This window comes from Aptenodytes patagonicus, chromosome 1 (genome assembly GCF_965638725.1).
Source record: "Aptenodytes patagonicus chromosome 1, bAptPat1.pri.cur, whole genome shotgun sequence".
Taxonomy (NCBI): domain Eukaryota; kingdom Metazoa; phylum Chordata; class Aves; order Sphenisciformes; family Spheniscidae; genus Aptenodytes; species Aptenodytes patagonicus.
The window spans coordinates 41,148,963-41,170,351 of NC_134949.1; the positions used below are offsets into that span (position 1 = coordinate 41,148,963).

At 35.8% G+C, this 21,389-nt stretch overlaps 1 protein-coding gene across 1 annotated transcript in view; it reads left to right on the forward strand.

Annotated features, from left to right (window-relative positions):
• TBC1D15 (TBC1 domain family member 15) overlaps window positions 1-20,366 on the forward strand; it is a 35,116-nt gene extending 14,750 nt beyond the window's left edge. The window contains exons 6-17 of the mRNA XM_076333021.1: window positions 1,714-1,816; window positions 2,797-2,994; window positions 4,524-4,652; window positions 6,527-6,630; window positions 6,928-7,022; window positions 8,457-8,573; window positions 11,391-11,491; window positions 12,218-12,317; window positions 12,706-12,803; window positions 17,542-17,658; window positions 18,228-18,314; window positions 18,994-20,366. Of these exons, the coding sequence (XP_076189136.1) occupies window positions 1,714-1,816; window positions 2,797-2,994; window positions 4,524-4,652; window positions 6,527-6,630; window positions 6,928-7,022; window positions 8,457-8,573; window positions 11,391-11,491; window positions 12,218-12,317; window positions 12,706-12,803; window positions 17,542-17,658; window positions 18,228-18,314; window positions 18,994-19,200 (1,456 nt within the window). The 3' untranslated portion in view covers window positions 19,201-20,366. The remainder of the gene's footprint in view (window positions 1-1,713; window positions 1,817-2,796; window positions 2,995-4,523; window positions 4,653-6,526; window positions 6,631-6,927; window positions 7,023-8,456; window positions 8,574-11,390; window positions 11,492-12,217; window positions 12,318-12,705; window positions 12,804-17,541; window positions 17,659-18,227; window positions 18,315-18,993) is intronic.
• The last annotated feature ends 1,023 nt before the right edge of the window (window positions 20,367-21,389 follow it).

A 21,389-nucleotide genomic window follows, 5' to 3' on the forward strand; every position in this document is an offset into this window, starting at 1 on the left:
GTGACTAAACTTGAACAAAATATTTGTTGCTTTAAAGATTATGTGCTTCCTGGTTTGGCAGCACCAGTCTAATATTGAGAAAACACCGCATGTACGGATGATGCTTTCTAACTTGCAGTATTATGAGTAAGTGTTTAACAGTGTCTAGCTCACAAATTTGTTTTGAACATTACCCAAAAAGCTGTTGATACCCAACTGGCTGTCCAGAGAGAATGTTTAATTAAAATGGAGATATGGTACAAAGTTTTCCTTCTTTCAGTTAAGGAAAACATAATACATGACTCAGCCTTTGCCCCTGTGCAGCTTTTTAGCAAAAGCCAGTTGAGCTTCATTAACTGTTGCTGCCTCAGAACTATGACTGAGGTGTCTGGCTGTTTCAAAATGAGATCTCTTGTTGCATTTCATATCCGTCGGTGTTAACAGTGTCCTGTCCTGTTGGAATGGGAGAGAGATAAGGCTTATTAAATTTCTTATCTTTGACTTTAATAACATGGTAGATGATGCAGGTACTAATAAAAATAAAAGTAATTTTTCTTTCAAAGACTAGAAATAGTGGATTTAAACTTTGGGAGAGAGCCATAGAGAGAGGTATTTTAGAAATGTAAGTCTGTGTGATGGATTAGTGTCAGATAGCAAACTGCTTGGCTTTCCTCTGCCTGGCTACCAGCTCCAAAGCTTGAATGTCAGCCTGGCTTCTGAGCTGTTCTCTCTTCTGTCACATACTGAGCTGTAAATTGGTGATTCAGGAGCTGGTTAATGAATTGAGGGGGTAACTGTGCCGGAGGAGGCGAGAAGATGGGATGTTGGGGGAGGGGAGTGAGAGCAAAAGAGCAGATTAAATACTAGGAGCAGCATGGTTCCACTGTCTTTGTTGTTATCGTTTTCATCTGCCTGTGCAAGCCTGTCAGAGAAGCAAATGTTATACTGAAGAACAAGAGTGTACAAATATAGTGAGTTAGGCCATATCGGGTTTGTGTTCGTTTAGCTTTTGGAGTCTACACAGAAACACATTTGCAGGGCTGTACTAAGATGGCTCTGTTTCACAATACAATGGCTGTGGTGTTTTTTAAGCTCCTATTAGTATGAATCTTAGAATTATTCTGACAGTAGCTGTTGTAATACTGTTGGTTAGAAATTTGCTGATGTGCTTTCATACATTGAAAAGCAGTTTGTATTCCTTTCTGTAATGTTTTACAGGGTACCTTAATGTAAGATTTACTAATTGGTAGAAAGAATTCCTTAACTGTATATGGTGACATGGGCACTTTTCATGTTCTCTGTTACATTAAAGGAGTTTCAGCATATGTGTGTTGAGGTTGACCATATCTCACTAAATTTCTTTTCCTGTGTCACCTCTTTTTTTCTGTCCATTGTCAAATACCGAAAACTATAGTTGCGGAAAACTTTGTTTACATGTGGGTGACAAAAGTAATCTTCCAGAGTAATTTCTCAAAAGCATCATGATTTTTCAGAGAATGAAAGAGTACGATTAAGAATGAATATGATGATGACTAATCTTGTGAAAAATGAAAGTCCTGTTTTGTAGTGTGTTAGCTTGTGAACTTGTGCCAAGAACTAAGAGTGATCTTGCAGCAAACCTGCTTTCTTTGCACAAAACCTGAAATATGACTTCAAAAAACAGTAAACGTTCTAAAAACATTTTCAGGAAAAACTGGTGGTACTTACAGAAACCCTTTTATAATTTTATTGCAGATCTCCACAGGATAAACGGATTCTTCTTGTGAATTCTCAGAACAAGTCTCTGTCTCAGTCTTTTGAAAATCTCTTTGATGAACCATCATATGGCTTATTACAAGTATGTATTATCTTGGAATTTTTTATTCTGAAGACATTTATTAAAAAAAACCCACCGTACCATGTCACGCACATATTCCCTGAATCATTGCCATTGTAGAAGCATTGATTGTATCCTAAAACAAGTGCTTACTATAGAAAGTACACTTACTTATAAGTTGCTTTCTATGTTCTAATAATTTCTTAACTTCCCTGTGGTACTATTTCAAACCTATTCAAGTTAGTGTTTTCTGTGATTCTATACATTTGGGTACAGATAGTTTTAGAAAGGGGAAGAAGGAAAAAAATTCAGGAGTTACCAAAACATATTAATTAGATTTTTCTAAATTTTCCTTGACTAAATATTCTTTTCCTTGGTATTTTCTGACAGTTTTGAAGGGATGCTGGAAATACAGCAGCAAAGAGCACAGTATTGCCTAAAAGAGGGGTTTTTATGTTAAAACTGCTTATCATTTTGTGGGGTTTGTGGACTCATGAAAGTCAGCAGCAAAATTTCCAGTGACTTGAATGAGGCCAGAGTTTTGACCCACTGATTTGTTTAATTAAAGAAAATCTTCATGAGTAAATTACATTAGTTTCTAGACTTGGTTGTCAAATGAAGTTTTGTGTGAGATTCCTAGCAGAGTACATGATGATTCAAGATGTGTTTTCTCTATGAAGGTAGAGAAGCTAAGGCATAAGGAAGACGTTTTGTGGCATTAATCACTGGAAAGTAAACAGTAGATCTGATCCATTTTTATATGTAGGTCAGGCTTACTGAGCACACGACTATCCAATCTTTCAAATCAATCAGTAGTATTATACTTAAGATATCTTTTTTAATCATGTAATCAATGTACTGTATGAAACTACTGATACATGAAACTTCAATAACTTTGAGACCTACAATACTCTTCCTGTTGTTTTGCTTTCTTTGAGTACAAGAATTCCAAATAATCTGAGGCTTTTTGTGTTTTACTTGTTTTCCTTGTTATAACACAGAAATTGAAGAAAGATCCATACACAGTAACAATGGGAAGATTTTCCAAAGTCACAAACTATATTTTTGACAGTTTCCGTTTAAGTGACCCTTCAAGTCAAAGGCGACCACCATCAGAAATGGCAGACTTTCTCAATGATGCTATTCCAGGGCTAAAGATAAATCAGCAGGAAGAACCAGGATTTGAAGTCATTACACGAGTGAGTGTGTAATTGAATATGATACAGATGCATTGATTCTTTTTATGCACACCTTTAAAGGAATGGTAGGACTTGAAGCTTGGTGAGTTATACTGTTTATGCTTGGCGATTGTGGCGTATGCTGCCCTGCCATTTATTCACAAGAGTAAGATCATTATCAGCTACTACTAGAATATGTCATTTTTATGTCTGCAAATATGAGTTTTGCGTTGAAAGAAAGTTTGTCACTATTGAAATGAGGGCTATCATTATCTTAGAGTCACTACCCTGAAAAGTGACCCATTTCATGTTTGGTGTTTCCTCTGTGGTCAGATAGAGCTATGTTAAGTAAAATTGGGGTATATAGGTTAATAACGAACTCTCTTGGCTAATCACTTTAACATTTCAGTTTGTTTTAAGAGGACTAAGAAAATGAAAACAAAGTATTTAATTGGATGATTAATGTCTAGGGTGCATAAATGTACAGATTTATGTATGACTTGACACAAAGCTAGAATGAACTTGTAAATTGGATCATGAATCAGTTTTTGTGGGCTCCTGTTGGTGTCTTTTACAGATTGGTGGCAAAGCTGTGATTACTATTTGAGCAGCTCACATGTTTTTAGAGTGTTAAACTGTTTTGAATGTTACTTTCTTTTCTTGGGTTCAAAATAGTGTTAATAACTTAGCAGTAGCTCTATGAACTATGTAATTCTAAGAACTTGCTGCCTAGCACTTAATCAGTTAATTTATCAATGAGAAAAAGTATAATGAATGATATATATTAAAAATAATACTGACCTATATGTCTTAATCTGGCAAATGCCTTAGACTTTTAAAGAGATGAAACACAAATTGACTTGGTATTTGCCATCAAAATATTTTTAGAAAGTAAGGCATTACTGTCTGCTGAATTCTGCTGTGCTTAAACATACAATTTGGGAACTGAGAGAGACTAACCACAAACTGTGAAACTTTGGTGGGTGTTGGGAGTTCTGAAAGCACATGTAGTCTTGGGATTTTTTTAAGGGGTGGTATACTTAAATTGATCTTTTAGTCTGTGTGGGCATAACATCTCTGAACCCGAGTAGTTTTTCAGTTCTCTTAAGATGGGCTAGTGTGTATCAGGAATGTGCTTTTGAAGTGAAGCTCCCTATTGTCCTTGCTTGCTGTGTTGCACATACCTAATACATTTCCAGTCGCACAGAGGCTTTTAGTCCATGAGAAGCTAGTTCAGAGGTGTTTGTGGGGCTTGAAAGTTATTTAGAACATACACATACATCCTCCTCCAAAATCTGAAATATGAATATGTATACCCAGGTCCTCAGCAGAGAGCATCTTGCTCTGAAGATCTGCTTGTGTTGGTCCATGCTACTTGCTAATGTGGACACAGCCTTAGATCCTTAGAGTTGCTAACTGAGGTATGCACATGTGAAAATGTAGTTGCACTGAATATAAGGAACTGGCAAGCTTAGTACTATTTGTACAGTTGTTTAAAACTACTGAAGCACCTCAGTGGGATTCATATAACATATTTGCATGTGTTTCAGATCGATCTAGGAAAACAGCCTGAAGTTAGTAGAAGAGAGCCTGTGTCAGCTGAAGAATGGGCTAAGAATATGGATTCTGAAGGAAGAATTTTAAATGTCGACTACATAAAGCGATTGATATTCAAAGGGGTAACTTGTTTTTCTAAAGTCAGCAAGACCTATGGCTTGCTGCTGGTCCCTTTTTCTTTCCTTCCCAAACCATGTTTATGCTGTTTTCATTATACTTGTAATGTTTTGTGCTGGACTTTGAGCATGAGCCAGTCAGTATTGTTGGAGAGACTTCATAAAGCATGATATCATGTTAATCAAATACCTCAACAGTCTTGCAACCATACAAAGTGCTCTACAAGGAGAGAGATCTTGTGGTGGCTGGCTAAAGTGAAAGAGTTGAAAACACAAAGGCTTAAGTGATAAAGAAGAGAAATCAAAGTGCCTTTCAGGAAAATACCAGTGCTTCAGTGTTAGGATATTGTTGGGTTTATTCTTTTCTTTTTGAGGGTGTTTTCTTTTCCTTCTCCAACAAAAGCTTCTCATCTTTGCCCAGCAGTTTGCCTGGATTTGGGTCTCATCATACGAGCGGTCCTAAACACTTCTGCCGATATTTATTATTGAACTGAGTTCTTTTGCAATATGAATGTGAATTCAGTCTCAGTGGTGGAAATTTTGAAAACTTTAGCTGCATCCTGTAGCTATTCTACCTAATGTTACTTCAGTGTTTCTCTTTTTTCGGTGGGAATCCAGCTGCCTTAATGCATTCTTTGTGCACCTGTTGATGCATGTTTGCAAGCATGCAGTCTTGCATTCTTGGAGTTTGAGCAGAAGTAGAGAATGTTAACATTGATACTACAGTTTTTTAAAGACCTATACATAGTAAGTAATATACTGTGAAGGGGGTAGAGTGAAACTGAGGCCCTTTTCAGTTTCTGTGACTGTTCTTTAACGTATCTGTGCCTGAGGTGCCCAATTAAGGACCCTTCTGCAGTCATCAGAATTACTACAAACCTTTTCTTCCAGTAGCCCATTTCCCTGTCATCTCTGTTGTCCATTGCTAGAGGAGCGAGTGCTCGATTTTATGTATGACTCGAGATCCCAATAACTTCCAGTACCTTAAATGCAGATCCTCTTTAAAGGAAAAAAAAAAAAAAAAAGAAGTTAAAATGCCTCTCTTAAACTGTTTGCCTGTTACTGGAAAAGTTCCAGTTGCTACTTGTTTTTGCAGTGGTTGATGCTATTTACTGCACCATCTTCCTTGCCTTAATCTAATGGTAAATGAAGAAATACAGTGAAGAATCAAGCTGGCCTTGGACTGGTAAACTGGGGAGTCTGATAACACAAGTGCCTCATTCTCACAACTATATTGCAGGAGTTGAAAGAAACTCTTTTGATGAGAGTAGGATATGATTCAGCTAGTACATTTTGGTCATCTACAAATGATGAGCATTACTTGGAAAGATTTCTGACAAATAGTGTCCTTGAGTGGACACCAGTATTTTTTGATTGCTTGGAAGATTCATCTGCATGTTGGCCATGTCTTGTTAGATGAAAATATTTGTTTAAAAAAATATATAAATGGAAGTCTAGTCCTCAGGATCAGTTTGTGGGGAGACCAGAAGTTTGGCAGTTAAGCAGCATGATGTTTAAATATATACATTTTAAAGGTACTTTTTTTGCTTCTTAGTCTGTGATGTTTGTAAGGTTTTTATTTCCAGCAGTGAAGCAAAAATACAGGAAGAAATATCTTTTGTAAAGTTTCTTTTTTATCTTCTAAGGATGAATCCAGTGCTTCTACAGTTTTCTGCTTAATCATACTCTCTTCCTCCCATTTCTTCCAAGTGTGATACCTAGTTAGCAGATAAGATTTGGCTACAATGTAAAAAGAAGCTTACTTATAAAAATTCTCTTTTTAAGTTGTTACTTTAAGAAGTGTTGTATCACTATAGGAACATTTCCTCACAAAATCAAAATAGTCTTTTTGTTAATGTTTCATATCCATTTTTCCCTAGGGTCTCTGCCATACTTTAAGAAAAGAGGCATGGAAATTTCTTTTGGGGTATTTTCCTTGGAATAGCACTAAAGAGGAGAGAGCAAATCTGCAAAAAAGGAAAACGTGAGTACAGTGGGGTTTTTGTTACAAAATAAATTAAAAAGCTGCTTTTTTTCTTATAGCATATAGTGATGTAGAAAGCTTTTTGGAAACTTGAAATACAGCTGCTAAAGATTGTTGAATGCAAAGAAGTGTGTGAGACTTTCTTAAAAATGATTGTTATACTAAAGTAAAAATATATAAACAGGGTGTTGTTATCCCATTTATGCCAAAGAACAAATGGAATGAATGAATGCTTAAAGAAAAAAGAAATGTAGTAATTGAGCATATTTTGGTTTCAAAATTATCTTTCTTTTTCAGGGATGAATATTTCAGGATGAAACTGCAGTGGAAATCTGTCAGTGAGGAACAGGAAAAACGAAATTCAAGATTAAGAGATTACCGGAGTCTTATAGGTAAATTTAGATTTAAAAACATACCTAATTGTACAGATTCACACGCTTTTTACAATTCAATATGAAGTTGAGAAAATTTAACCCTTTGAGTAACGTATGTGAAGAGGCACTAAAAACTAACATGTTGCTGTTTTCAGAGCTGTCTAAACTTTGTTATATGCTTAATACTAAAACTTTCTTAACCAGAGTAATTCAGAGCTTTACATATTAGTGTTACAGAATGGCTGGATTTTTTAAACTTCCTTTACTTAATAACAAAAGGCTCTTTATTTTGTGTTATTTCATGATGTAATTTTACTGGGAATGTCATTAAAATAATGACATTCAATAAGAATGTGAAAACGGTTCAGTTCATATTTTAAGATTTCTTACAGGAATTTGTATATGTGCATTCTGACTTTTGGGGTTTTATACCTACTTTTTAAAATTTCATCTAGTTCTGCTGACTATTAGCAGTTGGTATCCTCAGTTCTCTTTGGTAGCGAGATTTGGGCACCAATGTTTAGGGTTACTAAATAGTTATTTCAGGAGACAGGATAAGATTTTTATGTTATTCTGAGACATGGACTAAACTTGTTTCAGCCAGTTATTCAACAGGCAAGCTGAAGGGGTTGAGAAAGTCTAATCTTAGTAGATTAGTAAAGTACCTTTTTAGAGAGTATGTGTGTTAACAGGAGAAAAAAAAAGATTCGGAGTTCAAAGAAGGCTGAAGTTCTGTTTCTGTTGAAGCAGTTCTGTTCCTTTTTAAGCGTTTGAAATGTAAATGACAATATTAGGCTTATGTTGTAAAATAGATCTAAAACTACAAAATACTCCTTCTATTAAAGTGCACTCAAAATTTTGCTTATTTCAATACATCAATCTCAAATTTCACATTATTAAGGAGTATGCTGTGTGCTTGGTATGTTTGAGGCATGAAAACTGCCTGAAACAGGCAGTTTCAGCTCACTATGAGTTATAGGAACTTGTTAAACAGAATTTGTAAACGTGCTGTCGAACTATCACAGTGTCTTTGAGCTGATCGTATGGTAACTTTCTTACTATGGCTTATGCTGCATCGCATAAGTATTCATAAATGGCATTGCATAGCTAACTCACATAAAATCGTTCTTAATCCCTGTGAGTGTAGAACATTTTCACTGAATTATAATCAGGAATTTTTCCATAAAAAGTATTAACAACAAAAAAAAGGCAAAAAGCTTTAAAATCTGTTTATAAGCAAATCCTTTTATTCCAGACAGAAAGGATTTTTTTCTTTTAAAATATTCTTTATTTTGAAATGACATTCAGTTATGCAGTTGTCTTAAACACTTCAAAGGTTTGCAACAGTGTTTGAGGAAAAAATCAGCAGCTTGAAAACATTCTGAATTCATTTGATGCTGGCTTTGTACAACTTGTTTTGAAAATGTTTTTAAATCTGGACTGTTTTCTTAGAAAAAGATGTAAACAGGACAGATCGAACAAATAAATTCTACGAAGGTGAAGATAATCCAGGATTGATTTTACTTCATGATATTTTGATGACCTATTGCATGTATGACTTTGATTTAGGTAAGTTGTGTTCCTCTGAATGTAAAAGCCTTTTTAGTTTCTGATATGCAGCTTTGCTTATGTTAAGGCCTGTTAATACAATTGAACTTGTATTGATTACAATGATTTTTGTATATGTCAAGATTTATATTTTAATCATGTAGATAACTGTTCAGTTTTTCATCCTGCTTCTTCCTCTCTTCTATCTGATGCTTATCACAGGCATCTGAATTCATCAGCTGAGGTGGGACTGGGAATTAAATAGCAATTTGTCTTCACCATAGCCCTACTGTTGTTTTTTTTAGAATTGAAGCAAGTTTGCTTTTCAGAGTTTTAAATGGGTTTGGGTCTTTGGAGCTTGAGTGTTATATCCATTTTTAAGGCTGATATATCAATAAAAATGATAAACCAGCTGCCACTGCTGTAATTAAAGTGCAGCATGCTGAACCAGCTGTTTGTAAACACGGGTGTTCTTATTGAATACTTTAAAAGCTGGTTCTTGAGGAGTACACTTAACAGTCTGTCAAATTACACTTTAGTGTACGCATCTGTTGCAGAAGGAAGAGTGTATAACGTCTTGCTTTAATCACAGTGTATATGAGATGTCTAAGTCTTGGCTTCTGTCAATTGTCTTGGAAGGGAAGGAGGGAAAAGATACTTCTAGCTGGTTCCCCCCTCCACTCCTGGCATGACATTTGGCTGTTGTGTACTTGGGGTTGGTTTTTTTGGTATTCTGTCTCAGAAAAGTGTTGGGATTCTAAAAGCCCACTTTGTGCCAGATTTTGAAGGCAAAAGGTAGGAACAAATCTTTGATCGCTAGTAAACTTGCTGCAGAGCAGTAGTACTTGTCAGCTTTTGTCCTTTCTGTCAAGTCTGTAGAGAGACTTGATCTTTGGCTTGAAAAAGAAGGGGAAAACTAAAACTGATTGATACTGTTTAAACATGTAGCTCTGCTCCACATGTCTTTCCACATTTCAACCTGCATTAATGCAGTGATGTATAAGTGAAATTAAAGCATATTCACCACCCACTCTATTAAAAACATTGTTCAGATGGCTTAAATGTATGCAGCGGATAAGTCTTCTGTTTTGTAAACAAGCAAGAATAATGGAAATACAGTACATTTGACATTATGTCTGTCCAAGGCTTCTGAGCTACTCAAGCATTGGTACAATGCTGCTCTTAATTGTTTGAAAGCAGCTGTAGAGAGGTCTGAATAATGCCACAAACTGCCAGATAGAGGAGGGGATGGAGCAGCTGTTAATACAACATTTTTCTGAATGAATTCCTCAAGTCTGCATTAATGAAACTGGTTTTAATCTTTAAGAGACTTTTGAACTTTCTCGAACAGAATTTTCTCTGCATTTATTTTTAATTGGCTATAGTATTAAATGTATAGGGAATAAAACATTTTTTTCTTTTGACCTTTTCATTATTTACCTGTTTTCTGTTCCTTGTTCTATTTTTCGTCTCACACCTGCTCCATATTTTCACAGTCATTGACTCCAATCCTCTTTTCGGTTATTCAGTTACAATTACATCGTTAAGAAATGGAATCAGCCAAGCTTGAGTCTAACCGAGAAATGTCATGTCATGTTGAACCAACCACTGATGATAGACATAGACATACACATAAATCATGTTCTCCCTTACTTAGGGAGGTCAGCAGCAGTAAGGCAGTAGATAAGCTGACTTGAGCATCAGTGGTAAGGTAGTTGGAAGAGTCAGAAAGAAGGGGAAAAATGAGCTCTAAAAATCCTTGTCCTCTACTCTTTTTAATTGGGCTGTTAATTACAAACAAGGAAGCTGGAAGAAGCATTAAAAAGCCATAAAATTCTGAAAATGTTTTGTATACAACTAAAATTTTCTAGCTATTTGTAAAAATGATATGCTCTAAAAATGGGCATATTATTCTCCAGTTAAATTTAAGCTTTTCTTATAAGGCATGTGAGTGCTTTTTAGGGCATGCAAACTTGATTCACCATTTCTGGGCACAGAAACCTAAAGGCGCTTCCTTGAACCAGGTCTGGATACATGTTTCATGCTTCTCACAAGCAATACTTTGCTAATAATCCCCTTCCTCAGTTTGATAGGTAGTAGTCTTTTTTGTTGTTGGCTGCTTAGTTACATAGATGGTCTTAGGCTTTAGTGTATTTAAAATACCATCCAAGCAGAACAGTTCCTACTTCCCTAAATACAGGAATCCTTAAAGCATATTCAGTGCCAGAAAAAAGAAACGTTAAGTGCGAAATTTTCTTCATAAAAGCTATTGCACCATATGTTTTCCTGTGATTGAAGCTCAACATCTCTTCTTCAAATCTATTTGAAAAGAAAATCTTCAGTTGGAGGGAAAAAAAGTGGGAAGATATGAAAAGATTTTAAATGTATGAAAGAAAGCAACCCATTACAGATGGAGAGGAGAATAAATGAGTCTGTATTTGTGATGGTGCAAGGTATATATTTAATCTTCTTAAAAATATCAATATATTCTTCTGAGCTCTAAACGGGAATTTTTTTCCCTAAAAATCTATTCTGGTGTCAGCTCAGTTTGTACGTATTTTAACAACTACAAAACCAATGTGTTTGTTTTATGTTCTCTTTAGATTGGCAGAAACTGCTGCTAAATCTTGTTAGATCTGCTGGATGTTGGTTATTATTAATACAAAAACGTCTTTACTGGTGCTTGAGCTGGAAAATTATAGTATCTGTACAAACTTGGAATGCAAACATTAGTTTCACTCAGTCATTCAACACGCTTGAAAAATTACTGTTTAACTGCTGAGTTTAACTAAACTCCTATTTGCCTTCCCCCCTCCCCCCCCCTTTTTCTCTGTCAAGGTTATGTCCAGGGGATGAGCGACTTGCTTTCACCTGTCTTGTATGTTATGGAGAATGAAGTAGATGCCTTCTGGTGCTTTGTATCATACATGGATCAAATGGTAAAATAAGGCTTTTTTAGCCCACATAAACAGATAAGCTATGGGTAACATCTGGGGTTAATTCTATTTTATACATTTCATTGGGTTTTTTGAATTCTTTTAAAGCAATCATCTTATGTTTGAAGTCAATTTCTTTTTTTTTCTGATTGACACAGGTTATAATGGGTTTGTGATACTATTACTGTGCAATACAGACAAATTCGGCTCCTTGAAAATTCTGAAGTAGCTCAGAGCCATCACAGTCAAATTTGTATTAATCAGGAGTCCTCTAGCAGGATTTTGTTCAGGATAATGGTTCCCTGTCATACTTACCTTTTAGTATTTGTTAAATGCAACTTAGGCTTTCCACAAACTGAAGCTTTTATGAATTGTGCATGTGGCAAAACAATATGTGACTGGTATGAGAATAAAAAAAAAGTTGTCTTTCTGGTTTGAGTGCAGTGGTGCTGCTTGGAGGTACAGAGCGTAGCTGATTTAAAATATCATTTATTACATACAAGAGTATTATCAAAGAAACACAGTTCACTGCTTTAGTTAAACCTTTCAGTAAAAGGCAGACATTTCATTAGATAGAAGTACAGTTAAATATCCATATGTTAAATACCTAAAGGATGAGAACCACTGTTGCAATAACAAAACTTTTTTAAAAAATTAAAAATAGCTGTAAATCTCAAAATTATCATTGAGTTAATAAAAATGACAGTGCTAATATTTTATTCCATCCAGCATCAGAATTTTGAAGAACAGATGCAGGGTATGAAGACACAACTAATTCAACTGAGTACTTTGCTTCGTTTACTAGACAGTGGATTTTGCAGTTATTTAGGTAGGTGTATTATTCATGCACAATAATTAAAACAACTTACTGCATTCTGTGTGCATTGATGGCCTTACCAGTCTTTAAACGTAATTCCAATAGTAATATTATATGAATACAGGACTTGTAAATTAATAACGCCTAAAACATTTCAATAATTGCTCCATGCCTATTGAAAAACAGGGTCGTCTTGTTACTGCTTTAAAAATATGCCATCCTCCGGCAAGTATCTTTGATTCTGAAAAGGGGCTATGTCGTGGTTTAACCAGGACAGGCTACCATCATAAAAATCGGTGGTATGATTGTGTACCTGTAAAGTGTGTTGTTGTTCCCCCCCCCCCCCCCCGTTGTCTTAACCAAATTTGGTGTTTATGAAATGTAACACTCTTATTCCTAGAATCTCAAGACTCAGGCTACCTTTATTTTTGCTTCCGGTGGCTTCTTATCAGATTTAAAAGGGAATTTAGCTTTCAAGATATTCTTCGACTCTGGGAGGTAAGAAGATATTTCATCACACAAACTCCAGCAGTCTTTGGACTTTAGAACAAAAAGCATGGATCATTTGGCAAAGTGATTAATACTCTTAATAGATTTTTTTTTTTTAAACTGATTCAGTGCAGTGAGGTGAGGACATATTAGTGTATGTTATGTCTTTTTAGCCAAAACAACAACTTGGGAAGTTAATGAAAAAATACTTCTAAGAGCTGATGGGGATAAATTGGCTTTTTCAAAAAGGTTTGGACAGGGTCCTTCAGATGAGGCTCTTAAGTGAAGGTAGTAAGTGGAGAGTATCAGTTAACTTCAATGGAAAACAGTTTATGCTAGAAAAAATACCATTTGTGTGTGTGTCTGATTAGTTCCTTGATATTAGTTGTCAGAAGATCCAGTTAATCTTCATGATAAGGCCTCATGATCCCAAATAACATAATGTAAAACATCAAAATGTGGAAGTTACAATAATTCCAGGTTAATGAGATCCTTTTTTGATTGAGATGATCTTGGGATCAGATGGAGTAATTAAGATGAACTAATATTTTTGTTGAACGTTGTTTAATTCTTTGTTCCCAGAAAATTAAGTGTGTCAACAGTACAGATTTACTGTCTAAGATGCATTTAACAAGAGCACAGTATCCACTGAAAACTCCCAAACAAGAAAATAAATGTTCAGATGCGTGGAAGGAGTATTTTCTAGGACATAATGTCACATAGAGTTGTGCTGGGGAACAGAAGGGTAATGAAAAGAACAGGACTGAGATGCATAAAATTTGTACTATAATGAAAAATAATGTTGTTTCTGGTATAATGAAAAAATAATGTTGATGCTTTTATTTACTTTTTCCACTAATGAAAAAGGAGTCACATAAAGAGGAGGACCAATAAAACTGTCGAAAGTAAATCTTTTTTAGCTTTTTATCATCAGTTGATGGAATTTACTATCATAGAGTATTGAGGTGGTATTTTAACTGAAGAAGACTAAAAAGTTTATGAATAACATTCATAAATAAGGGAACAAAAATGTACAAAACCAAAAGAATTCTCGTATTCCAAGGGATAAAATGATAATGATTTTGGGGGAAAAAAAATATTCACCCATCATCTCATTTTCCCCCCTTAGTGTTGTCTTCTCAGTGTTTTTTTTTTTAAAGACTAATTTTTCTTTTAAATTTATGACAACAGTATTTTTATTTATAGTTTATAGTCCCAAGCTAGCATGTTTTTATCACCTCTGCCTTAATGTGTGTATATGTGTGCATATAGAAAAGAAACACGCTATATTTCTAACGCAAGTATTTTTTTTCTGTCTTAGGAGGATGATGGAAATCTATTGATATACGGTAGTTTTGTAGTAAACATACATTATGATGTGCTAGAAGGAACCTACAAGTACTCAATTTCTTTGCTAGGAGATACGGAATGGGAAAGGGCATATCTTGTTTTCCTTTTTAAAACAAACTAATTAAGGCATTATGTTGATGTCTTTATGTGAAAGCTAGTGTCACCTTTGTCACAGTTGAAGTCCAGCTTACAACAGTTTGTTTTGGTTTTTTTTTTTCCCCTGTTCGTAGCTATGCAGCTTCATTGGTATCAGTGGAGTATCTATGTGGCACTTACAAAGGCAAGCTATAGGCACAGGAGACCATTTTCCCCTTGGTAATCAGTAGAGAGAAATGAACTGCTTTTAGGGTATTTCAGCCTGAGCAAAATTCATGTGCTATTTTGTAATAGCACATGAATTGAGGGAACCAATTTGAAGGCAATGTTACCCTGTGACGTATTCACTTGCAGAGGATAGAATGGGAAGAGGGGGAGGTACCATCTGAGATTCCAGTCCCAAGTTCCAGGACTTCTGGGGCTTTTTCTCTCTAACCTGTGAATTTCAGGGTGTTCTTTTGGACCTCTGTTTCTGTATTCTGAGTTGCCTGAACCACTAAGGTAGCATCGGATGATACTTTTTCCCTGTTCCCACTGGCTTCATGACTTCCAGTGTTTTATCTCAGAAAAAGGAATGAAGAAGATTCTTCACTAGACCGGTTATTAGGCATTCACCTTAGAGATGGGAGATGCCAGTCCCCATCAGCTGAAGTAGAAGCTAAAACCACGTCCTCCCACTTACTGAGCAAGAGCCATAATAATCAGATTGTGGTAGAAAACGTGGGTGGTTATATCATCGCTACATGGTGCAGCAGGGTGTGCTAGGCAGTGCGTGCGCTAGAGAGGTGGCATTCCACCTTGTGTGGATACGTTGAGAGACATTGTGCAATTGCAGTTACTTGCAATGCTGTATGCAACACCTTTTTACAGAAAAATGAATGCAGGTTAAACTGCTCTGTCTGTGGGTGGGATTATTTGCAGTACATTTAAGCAGTGTGTCTCAGACTCAGCCCAGATAGCATACTGAGCCACTGCTTAGATGTCCCAAAATTGAGAGCAGATCAGTCCCTCCTTCGCACTGGAGGGACAGACAGTATTACCTGGTGATACTGGTAATACTGGTAAGCCAGGTCTTAATCTTTCCTTTGCACAGTGAGCTGCTTCATTCTCAAGATGGTGCAGGAAGACTGGGTAGAAAAAGAAGAATCTCAAAAGAAAAATTCTGTAACAAAATTACACAGCTAGCTCACACTTACCTCCAGTGTTATGCTAGTACAGCTCACATTGTATAAAACCAGCATGACCTAGTGATAAATTACATATATGCTAGTATTTGTTACGAATATTCATGGATGATGAGGTAGCACTAGAACAAACGAGTCCTTACTTGCATAGCTTTATCAGAAAGAAATAGGAGGAAAAGAATTATCACACTTAAGTGGTATATTTTTATATTCTTAATTTAAATGCCATTTTTCTTTCATCCTTTTCAAAGTGCTTTGTGATGCTGCTGTTACACATTTACATACATAAGCTTAAGTGCATGGTCTGCTCCAGACTTTGAAAGGTGTATCAAAAACGGTGGCAAAAAGTATGGAATTTTTTGCAGCTGGTATTAGCAGCTTGTGACAGCTGCTAATTTTCCTCAGAGAGGAGAGAATGTCTGTAGACATCCTTGTTAGTATTTTGGTTTTTTTTCCACTCTTGAAGCCAGATCCAGCTTCCACTGAAGTTATAGCTTGAAGCAAATATTTCTTAAAGTAGATATTCCAGCAGGATAGCATTAAACTGTAGATATGAAAGTTAAATCTTCTGTTAATGTCTATAAAAAGGTAACTGTTATACAGTTCTATATTTTGGTTCGATTTCCCCCATATCCTGCAGTGTCATGTTTCAATCATCTATGTTCTGGTTTAGATTTAATGCCGAGAGGCAGCCTGTTGTCTGATACGCTTCATTAGTGATTGTTGTAGATGATTAATGGTATGCGTACCATGAGAATTTGAGTGTACTGGAAATGTGTAGGCAGTAGTTTGCTCTCTGTGCAAACTTGATGTTAAACCAAACCCATGTACAGCTGTCAGTATCTCCTTCTTACAAAGTAGGATTAAAAAACCCCACAACAGTAGCGTGTAGACAGACTGTATTTAGTAGACTATAGGTGTTTTTGTATGATTGTTATTGTTTATCAGCCCAATTACATTCCAGCCCTTTTCCTGGAGTGAGAGAATGCTTTAACAGAATATTGGATACCTGAAAAAGAGACGAAATTTAATTCTGGACTGAGTGAACTGAATCTTAATTGAAACATTCAAGATTAATTGCACTTTACTTTGGGTGAACTTGGTTTGGATATCTTTCAGATTTATGCAATTCTGTTTACGGGCTGCATGTACTAGTGATAAAAGTTCAAGTATAAGTAAGCTCTTGTTGAGCTTTAAGGCTGTCTTCTATCAATAATGAAGCAAGAAAATTTTTACTAGTGAAGTAAGACTGAATCTTCATGAGCCTGCTTTTTTTTTTTAACCTGCCTTTTTTGAGAGTCAATCCATTGACTTAGATCCCTTCATCTGTTTGTCAGAGTAATTTATGCAAACAATTTTTTGTTTTCTTCCTTTTTTTGTTGTCCAAACTGTTCTCCAGCTTTCTGCCCACCATGCACATTCTCTTCAAATAATTTTTTTTAAGATTTGACTCTCATGAACATGCTAAAATAACACATTAATACTGAGGTTGCACATTTCAATCCCAGTGACCTCAAGAATGAATATCTGTGGCCTCCGTGGGACCACAAGCCAATGTGTCTCCAGTCAGAAAGTAACACCCACCCCACCCCACCACCTGCGTGTACATGTATTTGGGCTCTTGTAGTGGGGGGATTGGGAACAACTTTAGCACCTTATTTATAACCGTTAGAACCTTTTGGAGGGATTGCCGAGCATGACATACTTCTACCAATTCACACTTAATGCAGACAGACTAAGCCACACAAATAATTTGTTAGTTTTAATTACTTCCGTGTAGTTAGTAATTTTGAGTAGGAGAATTTCACATGAGCTGAGGCAGAACACACACATTCACAAGACACAAGCTCGGGCAGCTTAATAGCATTATAGTGGACAACCTGGTAGACACAGAAGTCTTAAAGAACCAGATAAGCATTTGGTGACTCAGACTTGCAGTTGTCACTAATTGGCCAGAAGAAAAATTTCAAATAATTGTGCAAATACTTAGTTGCCTTCAAAAATAGCTTATTATTAGTTAGGCCACTCGGCTTGAGGTCTTACTTATTTTCCAAGACTGCTTTTCTTTTCAGAGGAAAAGCATAAGCATTTCAAAAGTGGTTTTCATATTTTAACAGGTCATGTGGACGGAATTGCCTTGCCAGAATTTTCATCTTCTCCTTTGTTGTGCTATCTTAGAATCTGAAAAACAGCAAATAATGGACAAGCACTATGGCTTTAATGAAATATTAAAGGTACTGAACTCTTACGCATTATCTGAATATTAATTAACTTTTTGGAGTTAATGCAATATGTTTGTATTTCATGTTGGGGGGAGGAAAAGGTGTGTACTATCTTCTGAAGGGTTAAATGTGAACTGAATGTCTATCCTCCATGCTTTCAGAATGGTTTATTTGATGTCTCTGTTTAGTGATAAGATCGTTAACAGATGGAGAACGGTTCTCCCCCTTAGAGTACTGCTTAGTATGTTTAATCTTAATTTTTGCTTTTTCTTCTATAATCTTGTTCTCTCTTTGAAAATGTGAGCTGGGGGGTACCTAGGAGGGCTACATAGTTTGTCACATTTGGAAGTACCATGGATTCCTCTTGCAGATCTTGGATACCAGTGAAAGCTAGCTGTTGCATACGACATTTTTCAGTACCCATTTGTCAAAGCAAATAGAGCATGTTTAGCATTTCATAGCTTAAGGAGCAAGCTTATAAGTTGATACTTATTAGCAGTGCAGTACAGTATTAGTGTATTTTACAATAAAGCATATTTACCATTTATCACACTTACTATTCTTTGTGAATATATTTTTAGCATATCAATGAACTGTCTATGAAAATTGATGTGGAATATATACTCTGCAAAGCAGAAGCAATTTCTATGCAGATGATGAATTGCAAGGTAAAGATACTTTGAATATATCTACCGTGAGCATTTATAGACAGTGAAAGTATGTAGTTGGCTGTAAGTGTACATGTATGACTTGCGAAATAACTAAATGCCTGGGTGTGATAAAGGATGTGCTGTATCTATACAGCACCTATATTCTAAAAGTCTGTAAGCAAGAGTCAGTAATTTTATAGAGTAATATTGTTCACTGGGGGAAAGCTGGACTGTGCCTTTTGGTCATGATTTCTTAACTCTTACTAGATAACCTCAGAACTGGTAATTTGACATTCAGTGTGCTCTAGAAAAATGAGGTGAAAGGTGCATCGCACTGAAAGCATACCAGACCTATTAGGCAGGAACTAATGGTTCACTCAATAAAACTAATTTCAATAACATGAAGTGTAATTATAATAGTTGTTTAGACTTTTATTTTTGTGATGAAGATTATATTGTTAATCAGGAATTGATTCCTGAGCCTGTCCCCTTTGCTGTCTTTTCGAAAAGCAGATACAGAAAATGGTAACTTTAATGGAACTAATGCTGAGAGAGATGCTTTCGGTACAGCTAAATTCCGAGGAATGATTACTTACTGGGGGTGGGGGAAGGACTCGGCGGGGACCTTGTTGTTAACTTTTTTCATTTAATTACAGTGATTTTTAATATTCCCCTGCCCCCGCCTCCTCCTTTCTAGGAATTGCCTCAAGCAGTTGGTGAGATCCTGGGGACAGAAGGCAGTTCAGTAACACCAGATTCAGATACTGGAGAGGATGAAGGTGGAGCTGTGTTGAGTTGTCCGACGTCATTGTATCAGAGTATCTCAACACCTGTAATTGCTGCCAATGGAACAGGAGACGGCACCCAACAGATGTCTGACACGCAGAGCCTGACACCTGCGTAATTACAGTTGGTTAAACTGAAGAAAGACTTTTACTGAGCACGTTTTTTTCAAGCACTTGAGATGGATATTTAAATTTGGTGTTGATTAAGCTTTAAGGTTGGAAAGAAAATCTGTACTGTAATGCTCTTGCATTAAAGCTTTACAACATGACTCAACTTAACTATTTTTGTAGTTTCTTCTACCAAAATAGCCTTTTGTTTTCAATAACATTCCTTAATATTTTTGTAGCCAAGTGCATTTTCTTTTTGCTGGTGAACTGGAAATGGATGGTGATTAAGAGTGAATTTGAAAATTCTGCATTTGCTGAGCTTTCACACGTATTGATCTAAGACAGTGTGAGCTCTTTGATTTGAGCAGATTCACAATAGGCCAGCTGAAGCTGCTGTACAAAATTTTCAAGCTGAAGAGATGCTGATGTGTTAAAGAAGGATCGTTTTGTAAATGAATGGGTTTTCCCTATCTCAAATGTTTACAAAAATACTTCTAAGTATTTGTTGCTGGTTGAATGTAGATTTGAAATGGACATTTATACTTACACAGTTTAATGTCCAAATACTGAATTTTGTGTAATTGGGAGTGGACGAACAGTATATTTTTACATTAACATATCTTCACTTTATATATGCATATATATATATATATTTACACACACACACTATATACACAAATGTTTGTGAATACTAAAAAGGATAGTCATATTTTCAATATCTGAATAAACTTGACTGTTCATTCATATGAATCAGTTTGACCAAATTAATGCACAGCTCCAACTTGGGCTCTTTTTCAACACTTTTCTAACTGAAGGTAACTTTCATGTGAATACATTCAGTCCTACACTTGAGGTAATTTTGCAATTGATTTCTTGCAAACTTTACTGATGTTTATCTTTGCTAATATATTAACTGATCAATTAACTACTTACACTTTTTATGGCAAGATTATTTGGAGAATTAATAAGCAGGTTATAAAAAAACCCACCCAAACCACAGCCGAAATAGTAATCACAATTAACATTAATGCATTTTTTTGTATATGCAAAAGGCAGTGTGAGTTTAATCCATGCCATGCTGATGTCCTTTGACGTTATGTGAAATTTAACATAACTGATTCAGTGTATTCATTATTTGGTAACTATTGTACATATATAAAATAAAAATCAAAGCTGATTTAGTGTTTTTAATTAAATCATATTTAGAGAAAAAATTTAGTTGTCTGGTTGTTGATATAAGAACATGAGATAGAGGGGATAGCTAACAACGGTTAGTCCATCGATGATATATATTTTGTGAGTAATGAGGAGCAGTGGGAATATCTGTTTATGACAGAGTGGAACACGCCTTTCATCTCTAGGCGGTTGATGTGTGGGATATGGCGGAGCTTTCTTTTCTTCTGGAGCGGTTTACTTCTACAAATGTTATTTGTGCCATCTAAAGCAAATACAAGTAATACAAAAAGGCTTTAATAGATAAATCAAGTTGTTACAATAATTTAAGACCCGATTAAACTTCTCTCACCAGTTGTGAACAAACACTGGAGAGCTGAATCAGTATAGATTTTGTTTTTAATATCGTCAATGTGCTATCTCTCATCGGTTAATAAGAAGAGTTACGCGGTGAAAGTCAAGGATTCACAGCTCAGCGTATCTATAGCCTTTCATTTCCTGTCCAGGAAATTACTGTGAAGCATCACGCCTTTGTTCACTGCTGAGCATCGTGCTTCTTGGCAGCTCATTTCGCGTGGCACAGAATACATAAAGGCATTAGAACTTACATAATCAACACCTTGGTTCAAATATGCTAAGCAAGTTAGTTTCAGTATTTTTGGAGCACCTGGTTCACTTTGAAGTGTACTTGCAAAATGTTGTTGTCAAAAATTATGTTAAAATGAAACTATGGAAGGGGGGAGGGAAATGTCTAAAACTGAGAAATGCAATGGGCGAGTCTGTCAATTATCTTGAAGAAAATCGTAATCGAACATGAATATTCAAATGTTTAGGAGGAGCTTATTTAAGTGGAATTCTGTCATTTCTTAGAATTACAGCTATGGCTGCTAAGAAATACTACCAGCTCTTAAAGTAAAGTTTGCCTTTCCTTTTTGGGTATAATTGTTGATCTTTTCCCTTTGTATTAAGCACTCGGAGATGTTAAGGATGAGAAGGTTGCTCCTGAATTAACAGCGAGGAGCTGCTG